Genomic DNA, 25,844 nt, shown 5'->3' with positions numbered 1-25,844 from the left:
GAAGGACCACAATTCCCAGCACCCTCTCTAGGCGAGGGCGGCCGGAGGAAGCAAAGCGGCCTTCTGGTGGGTTTTGTTTTTGAAGCGCTGCCGACAGTGAGTGCGAGAGGAACAAGGAGGGCGGCCCGAGAGCCGGCGGCGCCGAGGGGCGCGATGGGACGTGGGTGGATGGCCGCCTCGGGCGTCCCTTGTCCCCGCAGCCCGCCCAGGGAGCGGGGCGGGCGGGGCCCGGAGAGTGATTCCCTCCCCCCCTCGCGGGCACGTGGACGGAGACTGGGGGCCGCTGCGCGCGCAGTCCGTCCCAGGGCCTCACGCTGGGCGCGGGGCTCGTGTGGCTGGGCGCCCTCCTGAGGAGGCGCTCCCCTTCGCGTGGAAAAGTGGCGTGTCAGGAGGGGGCTCTTGGCCTCACCCTTTCCCTGGCAGCGTTTCGTATGTTCAGAGATTTGGCTCTGTTTCATGTATTCGTTCAGCCGCGTCCGACCCTTCGTGACCCCACGGGCCACAGCACGCCGGGCCTTCCTGCCCTGCGCTCTCCCCCGAGCGCGCTCAAGTCCGTATTCATTGCGTCGGTGATGCTACTTTTTTATATATGCTATAGCGAAATACCCTGTAGCCTGGTAGCGGGGCTCATAAAGCTGGCACGTTAACGAGGAGAATTCTGCCCCACGCCTTTTCCGTGCCATCTAGTTTTCTGTGTGGAAGATTTGTGTGTGTCTGGAGTAGCATTCAATCATGTGCACACCCACCTTCAGTCTGAAATGATACAGCCCAGCACGTATTGGCCAACTCAGTGACAACAGAGGCAGAATATAGTTTCTCTGGGTTAAAATGGTCAGCTTTTTAGATTTCTTTTAGCACCCCAGTTTTCTCTCCGGCACTTTCTTTGTTAATTTGACACAAATACTTGCACCTCATGTGAGAAGCATGCTTATATGTGATGAGAGAATGCAGAATATGTATATGAACAAGTGCTTCGCCTTTGCTTATTGTTCCCCTACCTCACATCTGCATAGGATTTGTTATTGGCTTAGCCACTGGGTTGTTTAGCCCCTAAACAATATAGTGCTCTGGGTTCAGGTGATACACTCAACGACCTATGAAGGAGCTAATTGTGGGTTGCTCAGTAAAAGCAGAAGTGGTGAGGATGCTATAGGCAGCACATCCGCTCCCTTGTGTACAACAGTCCATAGGTTGTTTAACCCATGAGCTGTCATTTCATGTGAACTGGCTCAGTATCTTGTCTTTGGCCTAGTTCTTTGCCCCGTTTAGCTTGCCTGCCTGCTAAATGGCTACTTCATAGTGTGAATACCGATGGCTTTCCAGACAGCTAATTACCTTGTGATAATTGCTATATGTAATGTCTTACAAATAAGCAGATAAATAAGGGACTTGCATCTGCAGTTAATCTATTGAGGATGATAGCAGTACAATTCTTGCCATTTTGTGGAATGTTACAGGTGATTAATTTACCAAGTACACCTTTGTAAGTTACCACTTGTTAAAAGAACAACAACAACAATATTTACCAATCCGTTTGCTTCTACATGGTGGGGGCTCTGTGTAATTGCCATCATGTAAGAGGCTTGTTGCACAGAGTGGCCCTGTTTTGTGGAACCATACATTGCTAAACTTTGTAATAGGAAACATGTTTCTGAAACACCATCTGCATGCCACATATGAATGCTGGTGGGTTTTTTTTATGCCTGAACTTGCTCTGATTCATAGTATTCCAATACAGCTTAAATATGGTGTTGCCAAATCACCTCTCTTAAATGGTTTGTTCACTGACTATTTGTTGTTGCTAATTTTTATCTTAAATAACTACTGTGTAAGTCTAATTGAAATTTTTGGAAGATTTTTTTATGTGTGTAAAAAGTGTCAGAAAGATAGAGAGTCTCTTGGCAATGTCTGATAGGAGGTTGATGTCTTCCAATCAGAGATAATGGTAATAATGTCCATTGGTCATTAACAAGCGGATTAACAAAGACATGTATTCATTTCTAGATATCTAATTTTATCATTGAGTACTTTCAATTGGCATATATTGCATAAGTGTCTCTCCTGTGGTTTTAATTTTTAGACAGCACTAACATGACATAATTTATGGAAATACAAGGTACTGTAGTAAAAGTGTTTTTTTAAACAAATATTTTATTCTTTAAAGGGCTGTGTTGTAAATTCACAATGTTTGGGGACTTATTTGATGAAGACTTCTCCTTTTTGTCAAACAATCAATGTGGGAAGCCCAAGTCGAAACTGAAAGATGTTGAGCCACCAGCTCCTCGGGAAAACACCAATTTAAGTGGAATAAAAAATCAGGGTGGAACCTGCTATCTTAATTCACTTCTTCAAACCTTGCTCTTCACACCAGAATTTAGAGGTACAGTGTTTTAAAATTAACTGTAAAAATATACTTAACTAAATGCCAGGTGTTTGTTATTTCACACACAGTAATCTATCTTACCTTCCTAGTTATTGAACTCATTAACTAATAAAGAAAAATCTGTTTCAGAATTCCTATGTTGTGTTTTGTGTATTGTTTTTTTTCTGTTTGGAATGGATTGTGGACCAGGGAGTCTAAGGATTGTAACTTTACCAAAATGAAAGGTACAAAGGCCTTGATTTGAAAACAACAAAAAGAATCCTGGTTGTACAACAAAGGCTAACAAATGTATAGTCTGAAAACATTCTGAGATGGTATGTGTATTTGCATCATCAGTTCTTTCTTGGCTTAGATATTTAGCGTGCAGTCCTATCGATTGCACCCTTGTCACTTCGAAGCACCTGAACTCAGAGGCTTCTGAGTTTCCTATGCCCTGCCAGGCTGATCTTCACCTCCCTGTTGTCTGTCTTGGGTAATTTTTGCTAGACGGGCTTTTTAGCCCATTTACTGAGAGTACTTGGGAAAGGGAAGGAAGGGGCTAGAAAAGCTCAGGATAAATTGTATCCTGGCTTCTCCAGTCTCCTCCCCTCCTCACCCACTGGAACCTCTTTTTCCTCCTCTGAGGTCGCTGGTACAGTTCTCTGTGCGCTGGCTGTGAGGGGCAGGGGCCTAGAGTCAGATCTCTGACTCCCCCTTCCAAGGTCAGAGTACTGAGTACTGTCTCCAACCTAGGAGGGATTTTCCAAACCATCCTATGGTCCCTGGAACACTTGCTCAGGGACCATAAGATTGCTCTCTTAAATGGCCAAGTATTGACGCAATGTTTATTTATTGATATATTTTGAAATCACCCATTCACTTACATTCTCTGGGTATACAAATTAAAAACATGAAAATACAAAATAACTATAAGACAATAAAACAAGTCATATAAATACCATATAAAAACCAGCAGGAGCACAAAATAGATAAAGTAGTGCAAAGATCTACAAGCAATAAAGGCATGTGTGTATCGCAGGCTATGGCAATTCATTCTGCTTTGGTGTGAGCTCTTGCCCCATAATGTGCAGTTGGTCATCAGCACCTTAGCCTTGGCAGAACGTTCTCTTTCATGTCTGTGGACCTCAGGGTTATGTTAAAACTTCTCATATTTCTCTACAGATGCATGAGCAGGGTTTGCTTGTTTTCCACTCTTAAAAAATTGTTCTTTTCATTTTCTTTCAAATCTCTTAGAAGAAACAGGAAATTTTGCATTCTTACCATACAGTATCACAGTTAGAACATATTCATATTTAAAAAGAAACCCCACCAAATTGTGCAAGGGGCAACAACAACAAAAGCCACTTATCAGATGGGGAAATAGGCTTGCTTGATTATAAGCATCTTTTGTGCCATGGGGAATGGACAAAAGCAGCATGACAAAAAGTAAGGCACAAAGACAGGTTCAGCTTATATGCAACAGCTCTTGTATAATCCAGAGATTTGACACAATATTTCTGTTTACATGTTTTTTATTGTGTTATTGCTAGGAGACTTGTCCCTCATTGGAATGGTACAGTTTGAACCATGTCCACGTGTGCGCCTGCTGTGCACATAGCTTCCGAGATTTTTAAATTTGGATACTGATTCATTATCAGTTAGTGGTGTAGCTAAGTCCTACATATCTAGATATTGACAAATATGCCTACTGAAATTTTAGAGTAGCATTTTTTTCAATTTTTCCTCCTTTGTTTAACAATATGGTTCCAATCAGGCGTAGTTCTTAATACGGTTATCCCATTTAGACCAGGGAGAATATGGTATCCAAAGTGTGTGTGTGTGTGTGTGTGTGTGTGTGTGAGAGAGAGAGAGAGAGAGACACGTTTCCTGATTTATACAGAAAAATTAATGCATTGTGTGTTTTCCCCAAAATTGTATCATTTGTGCAATTGTGCATAAATGTTTATATGAAAAACAATCTTGCTATTTCTCTTTTTCATTACAGAAGCACTGTTTTCCATAGGCCCTGAAGAACTTGGTTCTTTGGAGGACAGCAGTAAGCCTGAGTCAAAGGTGTTCAGTTCTACTTGAATTATTCTCAGCCTTAATCAATTCATAAATAATAAGTATGTTTTTATTACAGAAAGCATGTGATATGCATTTTACTTCATGTGCTCATCTAAGCCACAGAGCAAGGATCTTGCAGTATGGTTCTGGTGCATTGTTTTCAACGTAGTTTTTAGAACCAGCTCTGGAGTATCAAAAGAATTTACAGTGATGCATTTACATTTTTCTGTTCTATTAGGGCGTAATCCTATGGCTGCTAGTCAGCGGCTAGATGGCCATAGGATAGGTTGGTTCCCTGAGAACCAACCTTCATCCCCTCCCCCGCTGCCTCGCAGGCAGCGTTGAAGAGCCCCGGGCTCTGAAGAGAAGTGCAGAGCGGCAAAAACAGAGCATTCCTCGGGGCATGCCGGGGCGGGGAACTTGGAAATGCTGGTACGACACATTCAATGTGTTGTCCGGCCACTGCTTCCCCCGCTCCGAATTCCTGCAGCTAGACAGCCGAAATCGGCTGTCTAGCCACAAATGCAGGGTGGCTGAAGTATGGAGGGGACAATCTGCTCCATGCTTCTGCCCTGCATTGGATAGGCGGTCGCCTCCGATGTGTCACACACCACTTGTGTGATGTTGGATTCTGCCCGATGTGACATGAAAGTGTTGAACATTGGCTTATTCATGTTTTGGGGAGGTTGTTTTGTTTCCATTTCAGCGCTAAATGCTAATTAATAGGTAGGTTTTAATAATTAAAGTAGCTTCTTAAAGTATATTGTCATTTTTGTTTAGGTTCGAATAATCCCATTACAGCTGCAACGGTTATTTGCCCAGCTTTTACTCTTAGATCAACATGCTGCATCCACAACAGACCTCACTGATAGTTTTGGATGGAATAGTAATGAGGTACAATATAGTATTCAATGCTATATAGTATATAGCGTAGTTCATAACATGTTTTTTTCTGTGTTTTTCTTTTAAGAAAAGAAAATTAAAATTGCCGACTTGACACCATTGTATTATTTCATAAATGTTTCTTTTACAATTAAGAAATAATTTTTGGCAAAGATTGTTTGTTAAAGATCTGCAAGCATCAAGATGGGGAATTCCACAAGTGCACTACAGTAATTGCTCCTCCCATGATGTGTGTGCAACCTGAGAGGAAGCTGTATGGCATGGCACATGACAATTACAAGACAGTGTTAAATGCAGACGTGTCACAAGGCTCTGCAGAGTAGACATAGCAATGGTATCTATGAGTGAGGAGCACTGTCTTAGAGTCCAGGTGTCTTAAGGCCTGTCTTGAAAAAATTCCGTGCATATATGATTTTGTAGCCAGGCTTCAAAGTACCTGTAGATATCTGCCACATTTCATTCTGTTTCCTAGCATCTTGTATATAGTCTGAATCATTATATAACAGTGTGACTTTTAACCCTTCCTCATTACTCCCTAAATGGAAGCACTGTGATGGGCAGGCATCTGTTATATTGCTAACTGATCAAAGCCACCAGGTCAGTTACATTTAAATGAATCATTTGTCAAGAGGCAGATGTTACTTTTGAAAACAACGTGTTCAGTAGGCTGTGTCGCAGATGCCTGTCTTGTAACATGTATTGTCTTTTAAAATGAAGAGGAAAAGCCTTCATTTTAAAACATTTTCAACTTTTTTAAAGCAATGCAGTGTTAAGTTTTGTTTGTGTCTGATATCTTTCAGGAAATGAGGCAACATGATGTCCAGGAGTTAAATCGGATTCTATTCAGTGCTTTAGAAACCTCCCTTGTGGGGACTTCTGGCCATAACCTTATAAACCAGCTATACCATGGGACTGTTGTTAATCAGGTTGTCTGTAAAGAGTGCAAGAATGTCAGTGAGAGACAGGTAAATCCATAGGCAAATTCCAGAACTGTGTTCCCTCTATGATACAGAAGTAACCAATGACTCCCTGAATATACTATGCTGCCTCTTTTAATTGAATTACATGTGATGCCTAACCATGGAGGATTTTCAAAGGTCTGATCTAAGACTATCTAAGTAGTTGCTCTGTCAAAATGAGGCAGCTTTTCTGACCTAGGACCAGTATGCTCTTTTTTTTTAAATCTATTTTTATTTTGTTTTTACAAATAAAATAAACACTTTGTTGTTCAGTCGTTCAGTCGTGTCCGACTCTTCGTGACCCCATGGACCATAGCACGCCAGGCCTTCCTGTCCTGCGCTCTCTCCCGGAGCGTGCTCAAGTTAAAATAAACACTACCAACAATATAATCAAAATCTTCAGTTTCCAACATTACAGTATTCTAAAAAAAAAAAGAAAAGAAAAGAAAGGGAGGATAGCAAAAGAAGGAAGAGAAAAAAGAAAAAGAAAAAACAGAATTATATTAAACTTCAATAAGAACAAACCAAATATCCAAACAGCCTTATAGCACAGAAATAGAAGCAAACAATCCATTTCCATTAGCCATAAATTACTATTGAGTTAATATGTATTAATAAACATGAAAGGTTTAGCCAGCAAGGAACAGCAACAACAATAATCCCATAGTGATATTAATAATAATAATAATAATAATAGGGAAAAAAGAGAAGTTTAAGAGAAAGACAAAAACAGGAACAAATAATTTGTATATATTAGGTAGTATATCTAAAAATAGATTTATATGTGTACTCACACATACACACCAATATGCACCGTATTACAATATTCTATATAAAAGTAAAAAATTGTGTGTGGGTTTGTGTGTTTGTGGCTGGCTGCAGGGCCGTCTGTAACTCAGGGAATAAGGGGGAGCTGCCCTGGGTGTAATCACACTGTAGGGGCCCACTGAGCCTGTCATTTGGGCCCTGGAGTTCCTGCCGCTTTTACTTCACATTCTCACTTGCCAGAGTGTATGACAGGAGTCACTGGGTTACATTATTACTTTGTTTATACTTTCCCTTATTAACAAGTACACCCTCTCAATCATGGTACAGGCCAGGTTTCTGATTTCAACTATGGCCATCTTTCACTCTATTGGTCTCTCTCCCATTCACTCTTGACTTCCTTCACCTTGGATTGGCTGGCCGCAGTTTGTTCCCTCCCCTTTACTCATGGTTTTTTTCTGACTGTGCAGCTCATTTAGTTTCTCTCCCCTCTTCCTGCAATATCCAGCGAGCAAGCAAGTTAGTGTTAAATATCTTTACCCCTTTCAATGCCAGATGTATCTGTTAGTAGTGTGTGATTAACACTAATCTGAAATGTGGTGCGGTGTGTGCTCGGCTGTCTGAGGGGCTGGGATGACACAGTGGAGTGGAGGCTTGGGGCTTTATTCATAAAAGAGTGAACTGGGGGGAATTGAGAAGGCAATTGCAAAATGAAGGGCAAAATAGTGGAGTTTTATGCGTAGCTGAATTGAAGATTTTTGGGTTTGTGTGTTTGTAGCTGGCTGCAGGGCCATCTGTAAGACAGGGCATAAGGGGGAGCTGCCCTGGGCCTAATCACACCGCAGGGGCCACTGAGCCTGCCATTTGGGCCCTGGAGTTCCTGCCGCTTTTAGTTCACGTTCTCACTTTCTGGAGTGTATGACAGGAGTCACTGGGTTACATTATTTCTTTGTTTATACTTTCCCTTACTAACAAGTACACACTCTCAATCATGGTACAGGCCAGGTTTCTGATTTCAGCTACCAGTCATCCTATTGGCCATCTTTCATTCTATTGGTCTTTCTCCCATTCAGTCTGACTTCCTTCACCTTGGATTGGCTGGCTGCCGTTTGTTCCCTCCCCTTTACTCATGGTTTCTTTTCTGACTGTGGAGAGCATTTAGTTTCTCTCCCCTGTTCCTGCAATATCCTGCAATATCCAGCAAGGAAGCCTCTGTTGAACATTTTAATAGTGGTATGAGATTCAGTCTGGATTATATTGTTTTTTTAATTCAATCTGCTCATTATAATTGTTGTGCTTTTTTAATCAAGTCTGGTGGATTCAACTTTTCACCTTCCTTATGGGGCCTTTCTGAGAAACGTAAACCTATCTTAATGTGTTTCTAACAAATAGTGCCTATGACAAAATTACATCCCGGGCAACGCCGGGTATATCAGCTAGTAAGTTCCAACTCCAGAGGCTGAGAGATTTGGTTCCCTGGATTTAATTCTAATACCAATTAAAAATGTTTCTGCAGTGTCAGGATCCAAGAATCTCTTCATCTGATCTTCAGAAAGAACACAAAATGTAGCCGGATGTTTAATGTGATATTGCAGGTTAATTTGCTTTGCCAGACTTCTTGCCTTGGCAAATTGCCTTCTTCTGTCAGCAATTTCTTTAGTATAATCATGAAAGAGCATAATCTTGTCATTTGCTGGTCCCCACCGGAGCTCACCTCGTTCCCTTGCCAGACGCATAAGGTAATTTTTTGTGGAGACTCATGAAAATTGAACAATAACAGTCCCCCAGTAAATTCTTGAACGTTTGGAAAGTATTGATAGGTTTGTTCACTTGCGGAACTGTTATGAAGAAAACTGGACTATAGTTTCTAAGGTTATATTTAGTGTCTCATGCTTAGGATCATATCCAGTGGTTGCATGAACAGAAGGCAGCTCATGCAACCAAGTTTCTCTTTTCCCCCGTACCACTGAAAGATCTCTCTAGAGGATCTATGGCGGGGCATCCTAAACAGTTTGTCATACAGGACTCCAGTACAAGGGGAAATTTCCCAGAATTGGGCGGAAGGATTTTAAGATCGGTTTACATGAGCGGCCTTCTGCTCACACAATCATTGGATAATACAGTATTTAAAAATATCAGTTCTTATGCTCACATGCAATTTTGAAGAACAGATAGCTGTATGGATAAATTTAAAGAGGGCTAAAATTTGCTCTGTGTTTTTTAACAGGACCATGTTCCCATTTCTTTACATGTTTTTGTGCTTCCAACTTTAAAAATTTATCTGGTGACCAGCTTAGCAGGCTGAAAGTTGAAGGAGCTAAGGCGGGGTATCTTAAAATTTCTCCCTTATCTATTCTATTTTGCAATTGTAGTCAGTTTCATTTATAGTTGATGAAATGGGAACTGCCTGATGTAGTCGATAAGAGAAAGCATTGTGAATTTGCTGTTCACAAAGATGACTGAATCTTTGAGACTGCACTATAAGTCAGCCTTCTTTTCAGCCTTCCGATTGTCACTTTAGTGGGCTGAAGAGCAGGTTAGTGTAGGCATAAAGCTATTTTGTATTCTTAAATTTCTGGATGCCCGCAGACTGTTTTTATGTGCTCAGAAAAATGCAGTGACTCTTTCACATCTTATTTTAACATTTAATTAGAATTAAGTCTCTGGAAATGGTTTGTCCTAATTCCAAAATAGCAGCTACATTTGTTTAAATGTTTTTCAGCAAATTAGAGAGTGATCCTATGGCCCCTAGACAGTGTCTGGGGTGCCCTAAGGTCCTGGATATCTCCTCCTCTATGCCTGTAGCCAGAGCCACGAGCATAGAGAAGGAGATTCGCCTGTGGATCTTCCCTTCCCCACCCCCTCCCAGGTCTGGTGGAAAGCTTCTCTTACAAGGTCATAAGAGAAGTTGGAGAGGGAGAAAAAGGGGCGTGCTGCTGGGTGGGAAGAGGAGAGACCAAGAATTGCAGTATCATATTACCGGAAGGTAAGTCAGCTAGATGGGCTCAGAGGCCTGGCTAGCTGCTTTTTTGTGTTTTGAATGGAGAAATGGAGGCAAACTCGCCTCTGTCCTCCTCTCTCCCTGCCTGACTTGCTGGTATGACATAGGATGGGTGACGCCCTCTGTCTATCAGGAGCACAATCCACAGGATTGCATTCTTAATTAATTCAGCTGCAGTTGACAATCTTAAGGCCGCTTGGCAGGACATAAATGTAACATAAAATAAATGTTAGAGTTGTCAGTACTTGAGCATAGTGTCTGCACAACTGTGTGGGAATCTTAATAGCTACTGTAATGTGCTGTTGTTTTATAATAAAACATTCTAAAACAAATATTTAAAACACTTTAAGGAGAAGGCTTGTTTTGTTTTTAAAGTAGCTGTTTACCACTTCCACCTCTGACCCCAGTTCTAGCATCTGAGATCAAGTATTGCATTGAGGCCTCTTCCTATGAGAGACTCAGGTTTATGCACCTGGACCAAAGTCTCTTGGCACTGCATAGGCTCTGGCTGATAACATCTTAATATTGACATTGTTTTTATGAGCCATATGTCTGCATATAATATTTCTTCAAAATATATTTTAAGTGAATCCGGCTATTCAATCAATTGATCAAAGTTGGAAATAATGCTGATTGGAGATAGGATATACTACAGTGCAGGGGTCCCCAACCCTGGGCCACGGACCGGTCCCGGTCCGTGGCCTGTCAGCAACCGGGCCACAGGGGTGTGCGAAACCCCCTCACCTTGGGTCCGCGGGGGGTCCGTGGGGGGGAGGTGATCCGTCCCTCCCTCCCCCCTGGAATCCTCACCGGCCTGGCCAGCTCTGCTCCGCGGCAAGTCCGCGGAGCTGCTGGCCGACTGCGGCCGCTAGTGGACTTCCGGCCGCCAGCGGGACCCCCCCCCCGGTCGTGAAAAATTGGACCAGTCCCTGGCGCCAAAAAGGTTGGGGACCGTGGCTATAGAGTATTAGCCAGTTGGCAATTTCGACGGTGCCCAAAGTTCATTACTTACTTGGGAGTAATTAATCTTAGAGAGATATCTCAAATGATTAGTTTAAATTTAAACAAGTTGATTAATGATATTTCACAAGGTATAGATAGATGGGCATCTTTAAAGTTGAGTGTATGGGGTAAGGTGAATACACTTAAGATGAATACCATACCTCGAATTATTTATGTTATATGTGGGATCCCTATACTTACACCTGGCAAATACTTCCAAGAACTCAATGCTTTGTTCCGTAAATTCTTTTGGGGTTCCTTTCCACCAAGAATATCTTTAAAAAGGGTGCAACTTCCAATTAATGAAGGTGGGTTTGGTTTTCCGGATATAGCTATGTACCATCGGGCCTATTTGCTGACCTCTACTAAATTTTGGTCTTTTCCACTCAAATTAGATTTTCTGCCTTGGTCAGTATTGGAATCTTCTTGTCTGGAGCCTCTCTTTAAATGGATGGTGTTAGGTTCTCGGCATATTAAGGTAGACAGAGCTCCTCCCATAATTTTGGCAGTTATTTATTTATTTATTCATTTCATTTCATTTCTATACCACCCAATAGCCGAGGCTCTCTGGGTGGTTCACAAAAATTAAAGCCAAACAGCACACAATAAAACAATTTAAAATATATAGAACATTAAAACCACAATATAACAATACAACCACAATAAAACTTAGCAGCAGTGCAGGAGTTTAAAATACAAATTTAAAACAGCAGAGCTAAAAGTTTAGAAAGCTAAAATGCTAAAATGCCTGGGAAAATAAAAAGGTCTTCACATGGCGCCGAAAAGAATACAATGTAGGTGCCAGGCGAACCTCACTAGGGAGCTCATTCCAGAGCCGGGGTGCCACAGCAGAAAAAGCCCTCCTCCTAGTAGCCACCCGCCTCACTTCCTTTGTCAGGGGCTCACGGAGAAGGGCTGGTGACGATGATCTTAAGGTCTGGGCAGGCACATATGGGAGGAGGCGATCCTTCAGATAACCTGGCCCCAAGCTGTTAAGGGCTTTAAATGTTAATACCAGCACTTTGAATCGGGCCTGGAAATGGACTGGTAGCCAATGCAGCTGAAAAAGTACTGGCGTAATATGAGCTCGCAGGCCAGTCCCTGTTAACATTCTTGGTGCCCTATTTTGGACCAGCTGAAGTTTCCGGACCGTTTTCAAAGGCAGCCCCACGTATAACGCATTGCAGTAATCCAGACGAGAAGTTATCAGAGCATGGATAACTGTAGCTAGGCTATCTCTGTCCAGATAAGGGCGTAGTTGGTATACTAGCCTAAGCTGATAAAAAGTGCTCCGTGCCACTGAGTTCACCTGTGACAGTTCTGGAAATTTGGCGGATAATGTCACATCAGTTACAGTTTGATCCATTTTCCCATGCTAAATTGACTTTATGGGGAAATCCAGATTTAAGAATTGGCAAGAAAATGTTTTTATGGCGGACCTGGACAGATAAAATGATCTTTACTCTAGATCAGTTAGTGGGGGTTGATGATGAGTTTTTGTTGTTCTTCCTTTTTTGAATCTATATTTATTTTATTTTTTATAAGTGAAATAAACAATACCAACAACATAGTCAAAATCTTCAGTTCACAACATTACAGTATTCTGGGGGGGGGGGGGAGGAAAGCAAAAGAAGGAGAGGAAAAAAAGCACCACAACGTGTTTTTAGTAAAGGCTTTTCAAATATGGCTAATTATTGGCAGCGTAATGCAGTCAATGCTTCTCTTATTCATATGTTTTGGGAATGCTCAATGGTTGCCTCTTTTTGGGAGGAAGTTATTGTATGGATAAATTTTGTATTGGAAAGCTCTTTAATATTTACTGATGTAAATGTTCTTTTAAATTATTTACCTGCTTCTTGGAATGTAACACATGGTCAGCGTAAATGGATTTTTCGCGCCCTTTTGTTTGCTAAAAGACTGATACTACAATATTAGAAGGATAAAAGTGCACCACCTATAATGCAATGGACTGAAGACTAAACAACACTTGCAACATTTGAAAGAGTGGTATATAGGCGTAACTTGCAGATGGACTTCTGTGTGGATATTTGGTCTGCTTTTACTGATGTGTATGTGTAACCTATTTTTTTCCTTTTGTTTTCTTTCTCAAATATTGTAATATTTGAAACTGAGGATTTTTGAACATGTTGTGGTATTTTTATTTTTATTTTGTTCTTTTTTTTAGGTTTTGCTATTTTTTCAGTTTGTTTTGTTTTGTAAACATTCACAATAAAAGATGGGGGGGGAATATTTTAAATGAGGTCTCTCTCCCCTCCCCTGCCACTTTGTAGGAAGATTTCTTGGACCTAACAGTTGCTGTCAAGGATGTATCTGGCTTGGAGGAAGCCTTGTGGAATATGTATGTGGAAGAAGAACATTTTGAGAGAGAGAACCTGTATCGATGTGGAGCATGCGATAAATTGGTTGAAGCCACAAAGGTACTATTTTTCATGTATCATCTCCACAAGTGTACTTTATAGTACAGCATCTTAAAATAAGGCCATTTAGGTTTGTTCTGTGCAAAATTCATTTAAGTGTGGAATCGGTTCATTGTGTTACAGCATCAGGTTGTTGCACACTAGATGATTGAAACTCTTCCTTGCTATAGTGGAAAAAATGTCCGTGAGGCAACAAGCTATAATATCGAAACTCAGTAGTGGGATGCTATTTCTTTTATGGAAACTATTGTGATATGTAATCTAAGGTCTTTCCTCTCATCAGTGTAAGATTATTTTTTCTTAATTGCTGTGTGCGACTCTGTTCTTCTAAGAAAAAGAAAAAAATCTAACCTTCTGCATCTGAGGGTAGCATTAATTATTTATCTCTCTTCGTTGGAGGGTGTGGAGTATATGTACTTAATCCTAAAAATGGCAACACAGCCAGTTGTTTTGCCTGGGCTTTCCCACCCTTCTGTAAATCAAGGGCAGATGTTACTGCTTTCTTTTTATTTGTGTAGCCTGTGCTCCAAAACTTTATTTCCCTAAAACGTTCTCACTGCCTTCAGGTAAGTGACTTCCTTCTCCTGTGGAGAAGTACTTCTGTGCCCTTAGCAGTGCCTTATAACTATGTTCTGAGCCATACAGCTTTCTCCCAGCCTGCATATAGATCATGGGAGGAGCAAGTACTGTAGTGCACTTGTGAAAGTCCTCTTGATGTTTGCAGATCCTTAAAGGAGCTGCATGAGGTAAATTACAAGTGAACTTTAACCTTCCTGCAGACTTTGTTTAGTAACACAGTACAGGCTGTTTTGGCCTGCTTTAAACTATTATTTTCAATGAGGCTTTACCTGGTTGTAAAAATATGGTTTGATTTTAACTTGATATATCCAGTACATTCTAAAGATGTTCTCTTACAAAGTATTTTTGATGATTGGAAACAAAATCTGTTAGTTTTGGTTTATAGAGTTTGCTTGTTTATTTCTACTTGTGTGTTGCAAAATGCATGTTAGGCTGATTTCTCTTTTGCTATTTTTGCTGTGCATTCTGTCTTATTCCTAGTATCCTACCTTTCCACCAAATGGTTTTGGAGCTGGCTAACAGCATTAAAATGCAAATATAAAACAGCAATAAAATACAAAATAAATAGCAGAAAAACAAATATATTACTTGCAAAATCTATGTTGCTGAAATACCTGTATTTGGCCGACCAAAAGATTGGAATCCCCAATCTTCATCAGGCAAGATGTTATAAAAGGCAGGTGGGACAAGGAGAGAAAAAAAGTCACTAGATGTTGAAGTCACATTTTCTGCAAGTTCAGATTAGTTGCAAGGTATAGTGTGGGAGGAGACATCTACAGATATTCAAATTAGGCTCAACCTGCTGCCCCTGGTTACGGTGTGACGAAGGATCGGGGTGGAGGGAAATATTGTATCCTCCATTTGGAAGAATCTATGGCAGACTCCAACAGGGCAGTTATTCCTCTGTTGATTCCTTTATGCCCTGCCATTTCCTGTCCACTAGTGGGACCCACCGCTTGCGGAAGACAGTTTTAGTGCTTCCAGGGCAACTCTAAATGAGCAAAAATGCTAATTTCTGGAATGGGGCAGGTCAGCAGAGCTCGCATAAGGGAGCTCTGTTGACCTGTTCCAATCGAGAAACTAGCATTTCTGCTTATTTCAGGGTTTCTTCCAGGAAGTGCTAAAGCACTGTTGCGCAAATGGTGGGTCCTACTCACACAAAGGAATCAGTGGGACTCACCGCTTGCACAACAGAATTAGTGGGGTGCAAGAGAATTGGCAGAGGCGTAAGAGACCTGTTGGATTCTGTCCCTAAAGTCCAGCTACTCTCAGAAGGGTTTTCTATTCTGATCAAAGCACACGGGCTCCATTTTCTGGTGGATCACATAGAGAAATTAAGCAGTCTTTATATTAACAAAGCAGGAGATCATTTTTCATGCCATTCTAGGTAACAAAAGTCAATTTGAAGCCAAATCGGGTAGCAAAAAAAATACATATATTACTGTGTCTTTAAAATATGAACACCTTCTTAAAAACATTTTGATCATTTTACAGTCTGCAAAACTACGCAAGTTGCCTCCATTTCTCACGGTCTCCCTCTTGAGATTTAACTTCAATTTTGAGAAGTGTGAAAGATACAAGGAGACAAGCTGCTATACGTTCCCAATCAGGATAAACCTCCAGCCTTTTTGTGAGCAGGTTGAACTTTTTTTTTTTGGTGTCTGAACTTTTCATGCTCGTTCATACAACTATCTCCAAATTGCATTGCATTGTATTATCAATGTTTGTGCTGGATAATTTCTGGGCAATTGCACAACCTATTCTTATGTTTGCTAGTACAATCATCACTAAATCCTATGTCCTGGACTGATTTAGGGGCCCATATCCAGTTTTAGTGCAAAGGTTAAAATAGGTACAGACTTTACAACAATGTCCCTTAGAGCACTATGCCCAAATAGTTTAAGAGAGCTTTTTTCCAGTTCATATATTTCATCCTGATGTTAAGCATATATACATATATGTAAACATATATAATTGGAAATAAATTATTCTGAAATCAGTGAGGCTTGCATCTAGTTATCATAAGCCAAATTGTGCTCAATTTTTTTGTGGGGTTGGAATCTGATTAAATTTTCTTACAGTATTTCTGAACCAAGAACGACACACTGAACCAAGGAGCACTGCTGCTGTTTTTTAATAAAGATTGCTGCCTTTTTAATCACAGCACCATTTTAATCAATTACAAATTAATTACTAAAAGCCTCTCTTTTTTGTGATAGTTTCAAAGTGTTTTTCAAAATCCTGACCGAGCAATAGTTATGTAGGGGGTAGAGCTATGCCATTGCTACACTGGTAGAAAGGCCACCATATCCTAAACCAAAGCCTGGGAAAGGAAGGGATAAGTGGAAAGGCATGCTATAATTTAATAAATGAAATAATATATATTTTAAATGGTTGTGGCATATCTGGCATTCCATTGACATGGCAGGGCTTTCACCAAACCCTCAACTGCATGAACTCAAGTATAGGATTGTTCTGTAAGTTTTTGTTCTAATTTTAGTTACAATCCTTCATTTATTTATTTATTTATTTATTCATTCATTTCTATACCGCCCAATAGCTGAAGATCTCCTTTAGGGGGAGTGCAACCCCCTCCAGAGCAGGTTGAATATCACCTAGCCGGGCAGACGAAACACCCACTAACAGTACCTCTGTCTTGTCTGGATTGAGTTTCAGTTCATTGGCCCTCATCCAGTCCATTACCGTGCCCAGGCACTGATTCAGAACAGCCACTGCCTCACCTTGATGAGAAAGAGAGGTAGAGCTGGGTGTCATCCGCATATTGATGGCACCTCAGCCCACACCTCCGGATAACCTCTCCCAGCAGTTTCATGTAGATGTTAAACAACATAGGGGATAAAATAGAGCCCTGTGGAACCTCATGGCACAATTGCCATGGCACAGAGCAATAATCCCCCAGCACTACCTTCTGGAATCAGCCATCCAAGTAGGAGCGGAACCACTGTAGTGCAGTGCCTCCAACTCCCAACCCAGACAACCTATCCAGAAGGATACCATGGTCGATGGTATCGAAAGCCGCTGAGAGGTCCAGAAGAATCAACAGGGTCGCTCTCCCCCTGTCCCTCTCCCGGCAGAGGTCATCCCACAGGGCGACCAAGGCAGTTTCTGTTCCAAAACCAGGCCTGAAGCCCGATTGAAATGGATCTAGATAATCGGTTTCATTCAACAGTGCCTGGAGCTGTCCTACAACCACCCACTCAAGCACCTTGCCCAGGAAGGGGATGTTGGCCACTGGCCTATAATTATTAACATCCTCTGGGTCCAGTTTAGGCGTTTTCAGGAGTGATCTAATTACCGCCTCTTTCATTTCTCTTGCTTATTATTGTTCTAAATAGGGGTGTTTTTTTTCTGTTTTAGCGAGCACAGTGTACATAGCTAGCCTAAATACAAACTCGCGTTTAAAGAAAATAATCACTTTAAAACAACCATTAAAAAGCAGCAGTCTAAAACAATATACAGGTGTTGTACCAACAGTACACCTTTATGATTGAGCTAAAAGCAATTTAAAACCATTTCAAGCAGCAACATGATAAATCTTTTAAGAAAATGCAAGCTGAAATAAGTGGTTATTTAAGGCCTGTTTAACAACTGTATTGAAGGGGCAATTTGCATAACACATGGGAGGAGTTCCACAAACATGGGCATCTCCCATGCCTAAGGATCTAATAGTTTCCATAGTGGGCCTGTGAGCAGGGCCTCCAAAGCTGAACTCAGTGTATAGGCAGGTTTGTGTGGGTGAAGGCAGTCCTTCAGGTAACCTGGCCCCAAACCTTTTAGAGCTGCAAAGGTCCTATGGTTGCACATAGTTCTCTGGTTTCTTAGTTGATTGGTTTCTTATATTTCTTATTTAATTGGCTTTTGTCTAGAAAAACATGCCTCAAGTTCTCAAAGATAGCCTGGGTGCAGTCAGGTGTTACCCTAACCTGGGAATATCCATGTGATGGCCAGTACTTGGCCACTTTTAGTTCAATGTATTCTTTTTTTCTTTCTCAGTCCTGGTATGTGTTTTCCTCAGTTGTGTTGACTTTGACTGTGTGTACATTTTTATTGTTCTTTTTAGACTCAGTTGGATGATTTGGAATATATGTATGAGCTCTTTTCTGTTATAATACACAAAGGCGGCTGCTATGGAGGACATTATCATGTTTATATCAGAGATATTGATGAACTGGGAAACTGGCAGGTGCTAGTAAGTGTAGTTAATTTCCATCTGATTCTTATTTCTGCTTTATGAGTATAGTTTGCAAAAAAATGGACACACACAGGGGAGTGAAGCATCTGTTTATCTCGTGTGTGTGGGTATGTATGGGTACACACACACACACACACACACACACACACACACACATTTCCCTGAAGGGGCTTAGGGCAGCATATATGAGGTTATCCCATTATACTTTCATAGCTTTAATATCATTGAGAAGACAACTATGCAGAAAGACTGTTGGATGTAGTTCCTGTCATGGTATCTATATGAGTTTCCCCTTTGCCATATTTCTCAGGTACTCAGTTCATATGAAGAGATTAATCCAAACAAATTTCCAGTTTGTCTCCAAATTGGAGTCAGGATTTGTTCTTTGACATATATTTTGATTTGATTATTTACTTCCCACATAAGGCATCTATCTCATATGAAATTATTTAGATAGGCAAAGATGACTTCAAGCAGAGCCCTTTGATAGGATACTGAAGCTGTGCAACAGGTTTTACACAACCTCAGCACCAAAGCATCATTTCTGCATCCTGCCATCTGATATACATTACATAGTAGAGCTGAGTGATAAAATGGCAGAGGGAGGGGAATGGTAAAAGTTGGGATTGGTATAAATTAATAACCAATAGAAAATACATAATAAAATTTGTGAACATATCCATTGTTTCTAGTGGTGTCCTTCTGTCAGCAGAATAAACATTGCAGGTAGAACTGATTCCCCTTCCCTCTATAGCTCCCTGAATGCCCCCAGATCTGTGGGGAGGACAGGGGGAAGGAGAGAAGTAGAAATTCATTCACATGACATTGAATGTAGCCCATAATGCAGCCTTCCCCAACCTGGTTTTAGACTTTAACCCCCAACATTCTTGCCCATTGGCCATGCTGACTGGGGCTGATGTGAGTTGAAGTCCAAAATATCCTATGTCCTGTGCATATCCTATGTTGTAGGAATACCTTTTTCTTTATTGGAAGGCAGACAGGCAAACATGTAAAAAATGCTAATCATCCTGTAGCACGGGGTAGGTGACATGTAGCCCTCCAGATACTTTGGCCTTCAACTCCCAACAGCCCTAGCCAGCATAGCCAAAGGCGTTGAATGATGGGAGCTGTAGGCCAAAACATCTGGAGGGCCACAAATTGCCTATCCCTGGTTTAACATAATAGAATGTACAGTTCTGTCTTTGTAGCTTTTAAATAAGGTGGTGTTTTTGTTTTCTTGGAGGAGGAAGACAACCTGAATGAAGAAGAAAAGAATTTGAAAGATACTGAGAATGCCAAAGAGAAGGAAAATCCTTTAACAATACTGAAGAACATCTTATCAGAGGTAGAGTATGTCAGAATATATCTAATGCTGTTTCATAATATTTTTAACTGTTATATATTTCAGCACTACAATTTTAAGTGCAAAATTGAAACCACATCTCAATGCAGCTCTGCAATGGAACATTTCAGATTTTTGTTTTTAAATGTTAAATGTCAAGCAAGATTCACTGGGTCTTTATGAAGATTTATTGCAATAATTTTCTTCATTAGAAAAATTAGCAAAACCAAAGATTTCTGTCTTTGACAGTTTTCCATATATGCCCATCTACTGCTGACTCTCATACATGAATTAAGAGACAGAACTGAGGGGCATAAAGAGGTAACTCTGTCAAAGCCACTTTTGCTGTTCACACTGGGGAGGAGAGGGTTCAAGAGCTGTGTGTGTCTTAGAATGAGTGGCTGATGTGCATAATGAAGGGAAGTGTATGCTTGGGACCTGATTGAGCCCCTGGGCAATCATTTGCCTGTTCTGTTTTTGGATAATGATAGCTTTATTTTCTGCGGTTTAGTTAGTAATTACCTGATCTTGTAGGAAGAATCTGAGGAAATTGCTGTGGATCGGTTGGCACAGAAATTTTTGGAGAAAAAAAGTGTGTCCTGGAACAAGAAATACCGTAAGCTGTATGGACCAATACGGAAGGTATTATCTGAAGCGACTCCCCTTTTATTTCTACTTGATTTACTCCTTTTGAGGTATACAACATCTTTTATACAATTCAGTATACAAAGGGTGTCTTGTCCTGTCTACCATATGACTTGAGTTTGTAATGCTTTTCTCCTGACATGAGGAGCCTTTTTTATTCTAGGTTATCCTACTATTTGCACATTTGCCAATCATTGGGGCATTAATGGTAAAAGATAAATCCTAAGGAAAGTGACAAGAAATTCTAATCTGTAAATAGATTACGAGTGCTGTCAGTTCTATTCTATTGCATAAATATTTTTAATAGCTGGTAGCAGTATATATTTTTATGCTAGAAGACCTAAATGAAAGTATATAGTAATATACTATATACCTTCCCATATTACCTCCTAAATCCTGGAAATGGTTGGAGGATGACATAATAAATTATGATGAATGCATGGTGTTTGGGAACAAAGAGCTTTTATTTCAGGTAATACTTGAATGGCAACAGCTGGGTGTTTACAGAAAAAGGGTTGGTTTGGATGATCACATATCAACTTAATAAGCCAAGATATGAACCAACCTTGTTGACATACACACAGTTCCTTTGCTCCTTCCTTCATGCCAGGAGCGAGCAAACTAGGAACCCTTCAATTAACTATATCCTCCTGTTATGTCCAAACTGGTTAACTATAGTTAACGACTTTGGAACAATCCAGGATATTAAGCTAGTTTCATGCTATAGCTTCATATTCTACTTTGTTCTGAGGCTGTTAACCATAGATTCCCAGTTCTGACAGGAAGCTAAGTTATAACTATCCAAATTTGGCCAAATTCGCATTAATACTAAACCATGGTTTAGTGTTTTGAGGAGAAGCCTAAGTCTATGCACTCCCCCTTCCTCCAGCATATCCATAAAGAGGATTTTAGAAGCTTTCAGTTCCATTTTTGAATTAGCACATTTTAGCCTTACATCCAGACTTGGACAAATTGCCTTAACTGCGGTTTGCTAAAACAAGCCAACTTCAAACCATGCTTTATGAGGCTGGCTTGTTTTAGCAAATCATATCATTAAGACTAGCCTGAGCTTAGGGTTCAGATGTAGTGCTTAAATGTGGTTCATCAAAATGGAAGCAGAACCTTCTGAATTCCTCTTTGCGGATGCACTGGAGGAGGAGAGGGAAGGTCATTCTCCTAATGCTAGTGGTTATCATTAGTGTGACACAGCCAAATGCAGAAAAAAATCCCTTCATATCAAAAGGGAGTATAATGAATGGATAATAGTCTCACATTTTAAATTGGACTTAAAAACATCTGTTTGGTTTATCCACCCCATTTCCCTTTTGCTCTTTAGTATTTGCAGAGTCATTCTCAAGCATTTCTTCTCAGTTCTGATGAAAGCAAGGTTAGGCTGAATGATCAAAGCCATAAGCATTATTTTGGATCAGCATCCCGAAGCCACGTTCAGAAAGATGTGAAGATACCATTGGAAAAAATATCAACAGGCTTAAAGGAACATTCTTCTGAATCTCATTGGTTTGATTTGAATGACTCCAAAGTTCAGCCGATCAGAGAGAGAGAGATTGAGAAGCAGTTTCACGGTAATGAAAGTGCCTATATGTTGTTCTATCGAAAATCCCAAATGACACGACCTTCTGAAGGTATGAAAAGTACACTGTGTATAGCTTCTTATTTTATTAATTGGTCATGAAGTACCTGTTTGCAAAAAGCTTACAAAGAAATAATGTAGGAGACAATTGTTGAAATAACTTAGATCAGCGTAGTCCGCTGACTTCAGCAGCAAAACGTCCCAGTGAGTGTTACGAAGACTTCCACCTTAACAAAGCAGACATTCTGATCTGAGCAAGGAAATAATTAAGATCTCTTTCAAAGAACAGCGATTACCAGAAACCGAGTGCATTTCTTTTAGTGTATAGTTTAATATACTGTTACCTAAGGGAAGAGTCCAGACTTCCCTAGTGAAATCAAAAGGATATACAAGGAGCCCTGAGCTAACACTTCCTAGTCATTTTTATATAATTGTTTTTCAGTTGATGCTCAATTAATCAGCTTCTTCTGAACACAGCTCGAGGAAATCCAAGATACCGGGTCCCCAGCCACCTCTTGAATGAAATGGACACTGCTAACATCAAACTGCAGAAGAAGAGGTTAGTTACGTTCAGCTCAAATATGTAGTCTGTAGTTTTTGTAAAGCAGAATGCAAAGCTCATACAATCATCTTGCAGACTTGGAAATTCTGTATTGGGTAGAATGTCATAACTAGCAGTTATATAGCAGGTTGGCAGCAAAGCCAAGTATAGAACTGGCTCTCCGTCCAAGGATGTACACTGGCACTTACAGTGGCCTTTCCCATACTTTTATATGCAAATTAATAATTTTTTGAAGGAATTCTTTCAATTAAAATGATACTTTAACAGTAATACTAGGTCATGCTTTGGTAAGCATTTTTCCTGCGAGAAAGAACATTGCCTTTCATCATTCATATCTACTTCGAAGGATGCAGCTAAGAAGATCAGTGTTGAATGTGTACTGATTGAGGATATTGAACATCATCCAATGCTGTCACAGCACTAGTACTAATGATGTTGCATTAGCGCAAACCAGTGGTAGCACAATGTTATTAGCACTTGCTACACAAAGGGGAAAAAATGGTGATTGCAGCTAAAAATCGGTGGCAAACCACACCACCAAAATAAGGTTGAAAATCACTGCTTTTTCCCTTTGCCTAGCATTGCACTGGGGTTGATTTATGCAAGAGCAGGGGAAGGCAATCACTTTACACCTCCGGATGAAGCTGGTAGGCTGCATGACATCAAAGGGGCAGGACCTAAGTGGTGTGGGGGAATTCCCAGCTTATCTCCAATTAGAGGGATAAGAAAGAGATTCTCCTGTGTGCTGCTCACCCTCCACTGGGATTCCTCTCTCTGCAAGGGGCTTGGCTTTGGAGGGGGCAGGGCTTGGAGAGGGCAGGGGGTGGGTTCCACAGAGAGTGCTTAACCCTCTGTGGGCTGGATTGGTTGCAGCACTTCCCTGTGTCGGAGCAACATCATTAGTGCTAGTGCTGTAACAGCAGTAGATACTGCCCTTCATTTGCAATCAGCATGCTAGCGTCTGGAGTTTTGAATTTTCTGTCTTTATGCCTGTAAGAGGAAGTAAGTTTCAAGATCTCTCTAACTTTATATGTGAAAAAACAAATTACAAAATAGTATACACGTATGAAAATAAGCACTAAATATATACACATAAGAATATATAAAATTCCTTATAACAAACCTTATAAAAATCCTGCAAAATACAGTGTGCATGATCAGTCAACAATGAAAGGCTTGAATAACATTTCCTAAAATAAAATACAAATGAGAACACACTTTTACTGTGGGAAGTTTGTGAAGATGTGTACTAAGAGAAGGTAAGATTTTTGTTCACTTGTGCTCTGACTTTATACTTAAGATATTTTTTCTGTTATACTTTTTAAAGGGCAGATTGTGACTTGGCAGATAATAATATTGAATTGCATCTCCATGTATATTCTCACTATAAATTTTACAATGGGGCTCTACATCCGTTACTTTCCTTGAAAGAAAGTGTTCTGCATCTTACCATTGATAAGAGAAAAACGCTGGGAAATCTTCAACAGTCATTATTCCAGGTATTGGCTATTATATTTTTCAAACTTGTTGGGCTTGGAGTTCTTTTCTCAAAATAAAAGGGGTTTTAGCATGCCGTGCACAACAAACTAGATTGGTTACATATGTGTTATTCATGTTAAGTACTTTGGAAACTTGTAGAGTGGATTAGTGTCATGGGTGTATTTGGACGTCATTCTAAACCACAGTTTAGTGTGAAATGAATGAACTTTGGGCTTGCACACTTCCCCACTTCTTTCTGGTGTGAGAAGCTGTTTGGAAGCGTTTGCTGAACCACAGCTTGTCATGTTGTGTGAACCAACAAACTGTGGTTAATGTGTTTAAAACAAGGCAATTTGTTTCAGCAACTAGCTTTGTTGTTGTTGTTGTTCAGTCGTGTCCGACTCTTCATGACCCCATGGACCATAGCATGCCAGGCCTTCCTGTCCTGCAGCAACTAGCTTACAAGGTCATTAAAAAAAAGAAAAAAAGAAACTAGATAGAGAGATTTCTTTCTCTCTTTGCAGGCATTGTGCCTGCAATGAATTTCATACTTTGGTAGGTAAAATTCCACAAGAAGAATTGAGCTTCTAGATGCAAATAAAGAATGTCAGTAACTTTTAATTACCATTAAAATAGTCATATATGCACTTTTGAATATTTCAACTTTTCACAAATAGATGTTGGAATTTTGGGAAGAAGACCTGGTTCTCAGCCTTGCAAAATCTCTTCCAGCTGGACTGCATATATACCAAGTACTTGAGGGTAAGAAATGTCTGAAACAGGGATTAAAATTATATACGTATCATAGAATATCACCTTATAAATCTAATCCAGAATATTTGAAGGAAAAATACAGATTTATTGGATTTTGTGGAAGTGACCAGGTAATCCTTCTTTAAAGCTCTTTAGGCATCAAGGAAAATCTTGACTGCTGTGGTAGTCAACTTCACTAATTTCAGCAACTTTAAGGTTTTACTTAAAATCTTCTATTTGATGCTTTTCTAATATTCACTATTAGCTCTACCTTTTAAAATAATAATTACATCATCTAATGTGCTGGTGAATGTATGCCTAACGTAGTGATCAAGGCCTAATTCAGATGAACAGCAGGAGATAATGGGCAGTATCCAGTGCTGGTAGTCCATCACTGCCAATCATGCTAGTGCACCCTTCCGCAAACTCTGATGACTTGTTTCATTCCAGCAGCCATAGTCTGACTAGTTTCCAGTTCTATTAAGCGTTAGCTTCCTGTTGCACTAGTGGTCATTCTTGCTAGCACAAGGGCAGTATTGGATACTTCCCAAGATAAGTGTTCCTGGACTAGATTGCGGATGGGTTATCACTTTGTTGAATATTTTTCTTATGAATAAGCTGATACTCGGTCGAGACCCTGGTGGGTGGCTGGAATGCCGCAATCACTGGGGCATTAGATCAGGTGGCTCCGAAACGCCCTCTCCCCCTGAACAGGGCTCGGACTGCACCATGGTTCAATCCGCGGTTACGAGCTCTGAAACAGGAGGTGAGACGGCTAGAGCGCCGGTGGCGGAAGTCTCGCTCCAAAGACGATCAGACACGGGCTAGAGCTATATCTTCAGCCTATCACGTGGCGGTGAAGGCAGCAAAAAAGGAATATTATGCTGCCTCCATCGCGTCTGCAGAGTGCTGCCCCAGGAGGCTGTTCCAAGTGGTCCGGAGCCTGGTCGGTCCTGTGGCTCCGGAACCACTGGAGCATTCTAAGGCCTCCTGTGAGGCTTTGGCAAGGCACTTTGCAGATAAAATTGATCAGACTAGGTGTGTTACTCTGCACACTGTGGATACAGTTAGTGAGCAAGAGGCGGCCTGTGGCAAACCGGTTTTGTGGGATCGGTTCCAGCTTCTTCCTCCTGATGAAGTGGACAAGGTGCTTTCATCTGTAAGGCCAACCACCTGCTTACTT

General features: G+C 40.7%; 1 protein-coding gene across 10 annotated transcripts in view; it reads left to right on the top strand.

Moving 5' to 3' along the window:
* Positions 1 to 39: 39 nt before the first annotated feature.
* The window catches only part of USP40 (ubiquitin specific peptidase 40), a 70,750-nt gene continuing 44,945 nt past the window's right edge, over positions 40 to 25,844 (top strand). For 4 of the 10 annotated variants that reach the window (XR_014785762.1, XM_084819951.1, XM_084819941.1 and 1 more), the window contains exons 1-14: positions 265 to 550; positions 2,165 to 2,380; positions 4,368 to 4,435; positions 5,210 to 5,323; positions 6,133 to 6,297; positions 13,351 to 13,497; positions 15,571 to 15,714; positions 18,158 to 18,286; positions 19,533 to 19,634; positions 20,166 to 20,273; positions 21,613 to 21,919; positions 22,345 to 22,426; positions 23,757 to 23,928; positions 24,586 to 24,670. Coding sequence is in view for 9 of the 10 variants with exons in the window: in XM_084819951.1 (XP_084676077.1) it covers positions 457 to 550; positions 2,165 to 2,380; positions 4,368 to 4,435; positions 5,210 to 5,323; positions 6,133 to 6,297; positions 13,351 to 13,497; positions 15,571 to 15,714; positions 18,158 to 18,286; positions 19,533 to 19,634; positions 20,166 to 20,273; positions 21,613 to 21,919; positions 22,345 to 22,426; positions 23,757 to 23,928; positions 24,586 to 24,670 (1,933 nt within the window). In the remaining variant the exon portion in view is untranslated. Of the gene's footprint in view, positions 97 to 264; positions 551 to 2,164; positions 2,381 to 4,367; positions 4,436 to 5,209; positions 5,324 to 6,132; positions 6,298 to 13,350; positions 13,498 to 15,570; positions 15,715 to 18,157; positions 18,287 to 19,532; positions 19,635 to 20,165; positions 20,274 to 21,612; positions 21,920 to 22,344; positions 22,427 to 23,756; positions 23,929 to 24,585; positions 24,671 to 25,844 lie in introns of those variants that run through there. The other 6 variants (XM_084819987.1, XM_084819977.1, XM_084819961.1 and 3 more) reach the window with 5 other exon arrangements.

Source organism: Heloderma suspectum, chromosome 1, assembly GCF_057233095.1.
Source record: "Heloderma suspectum isolate Gila_16-S chromosome 1, 16-S_ref, whole genome shotgun sequence".
Classification (NCBI taxonomy): domain Eukaryota; kingdom Metazoa; phylum Chordata; class Lepidosauria; order Squamata; family Helodermatidae; genus Heloderma; species Heloderma suspectum.
This window is presented reverse-complemented; position numbering and strand designations above follow the sequence as displayed.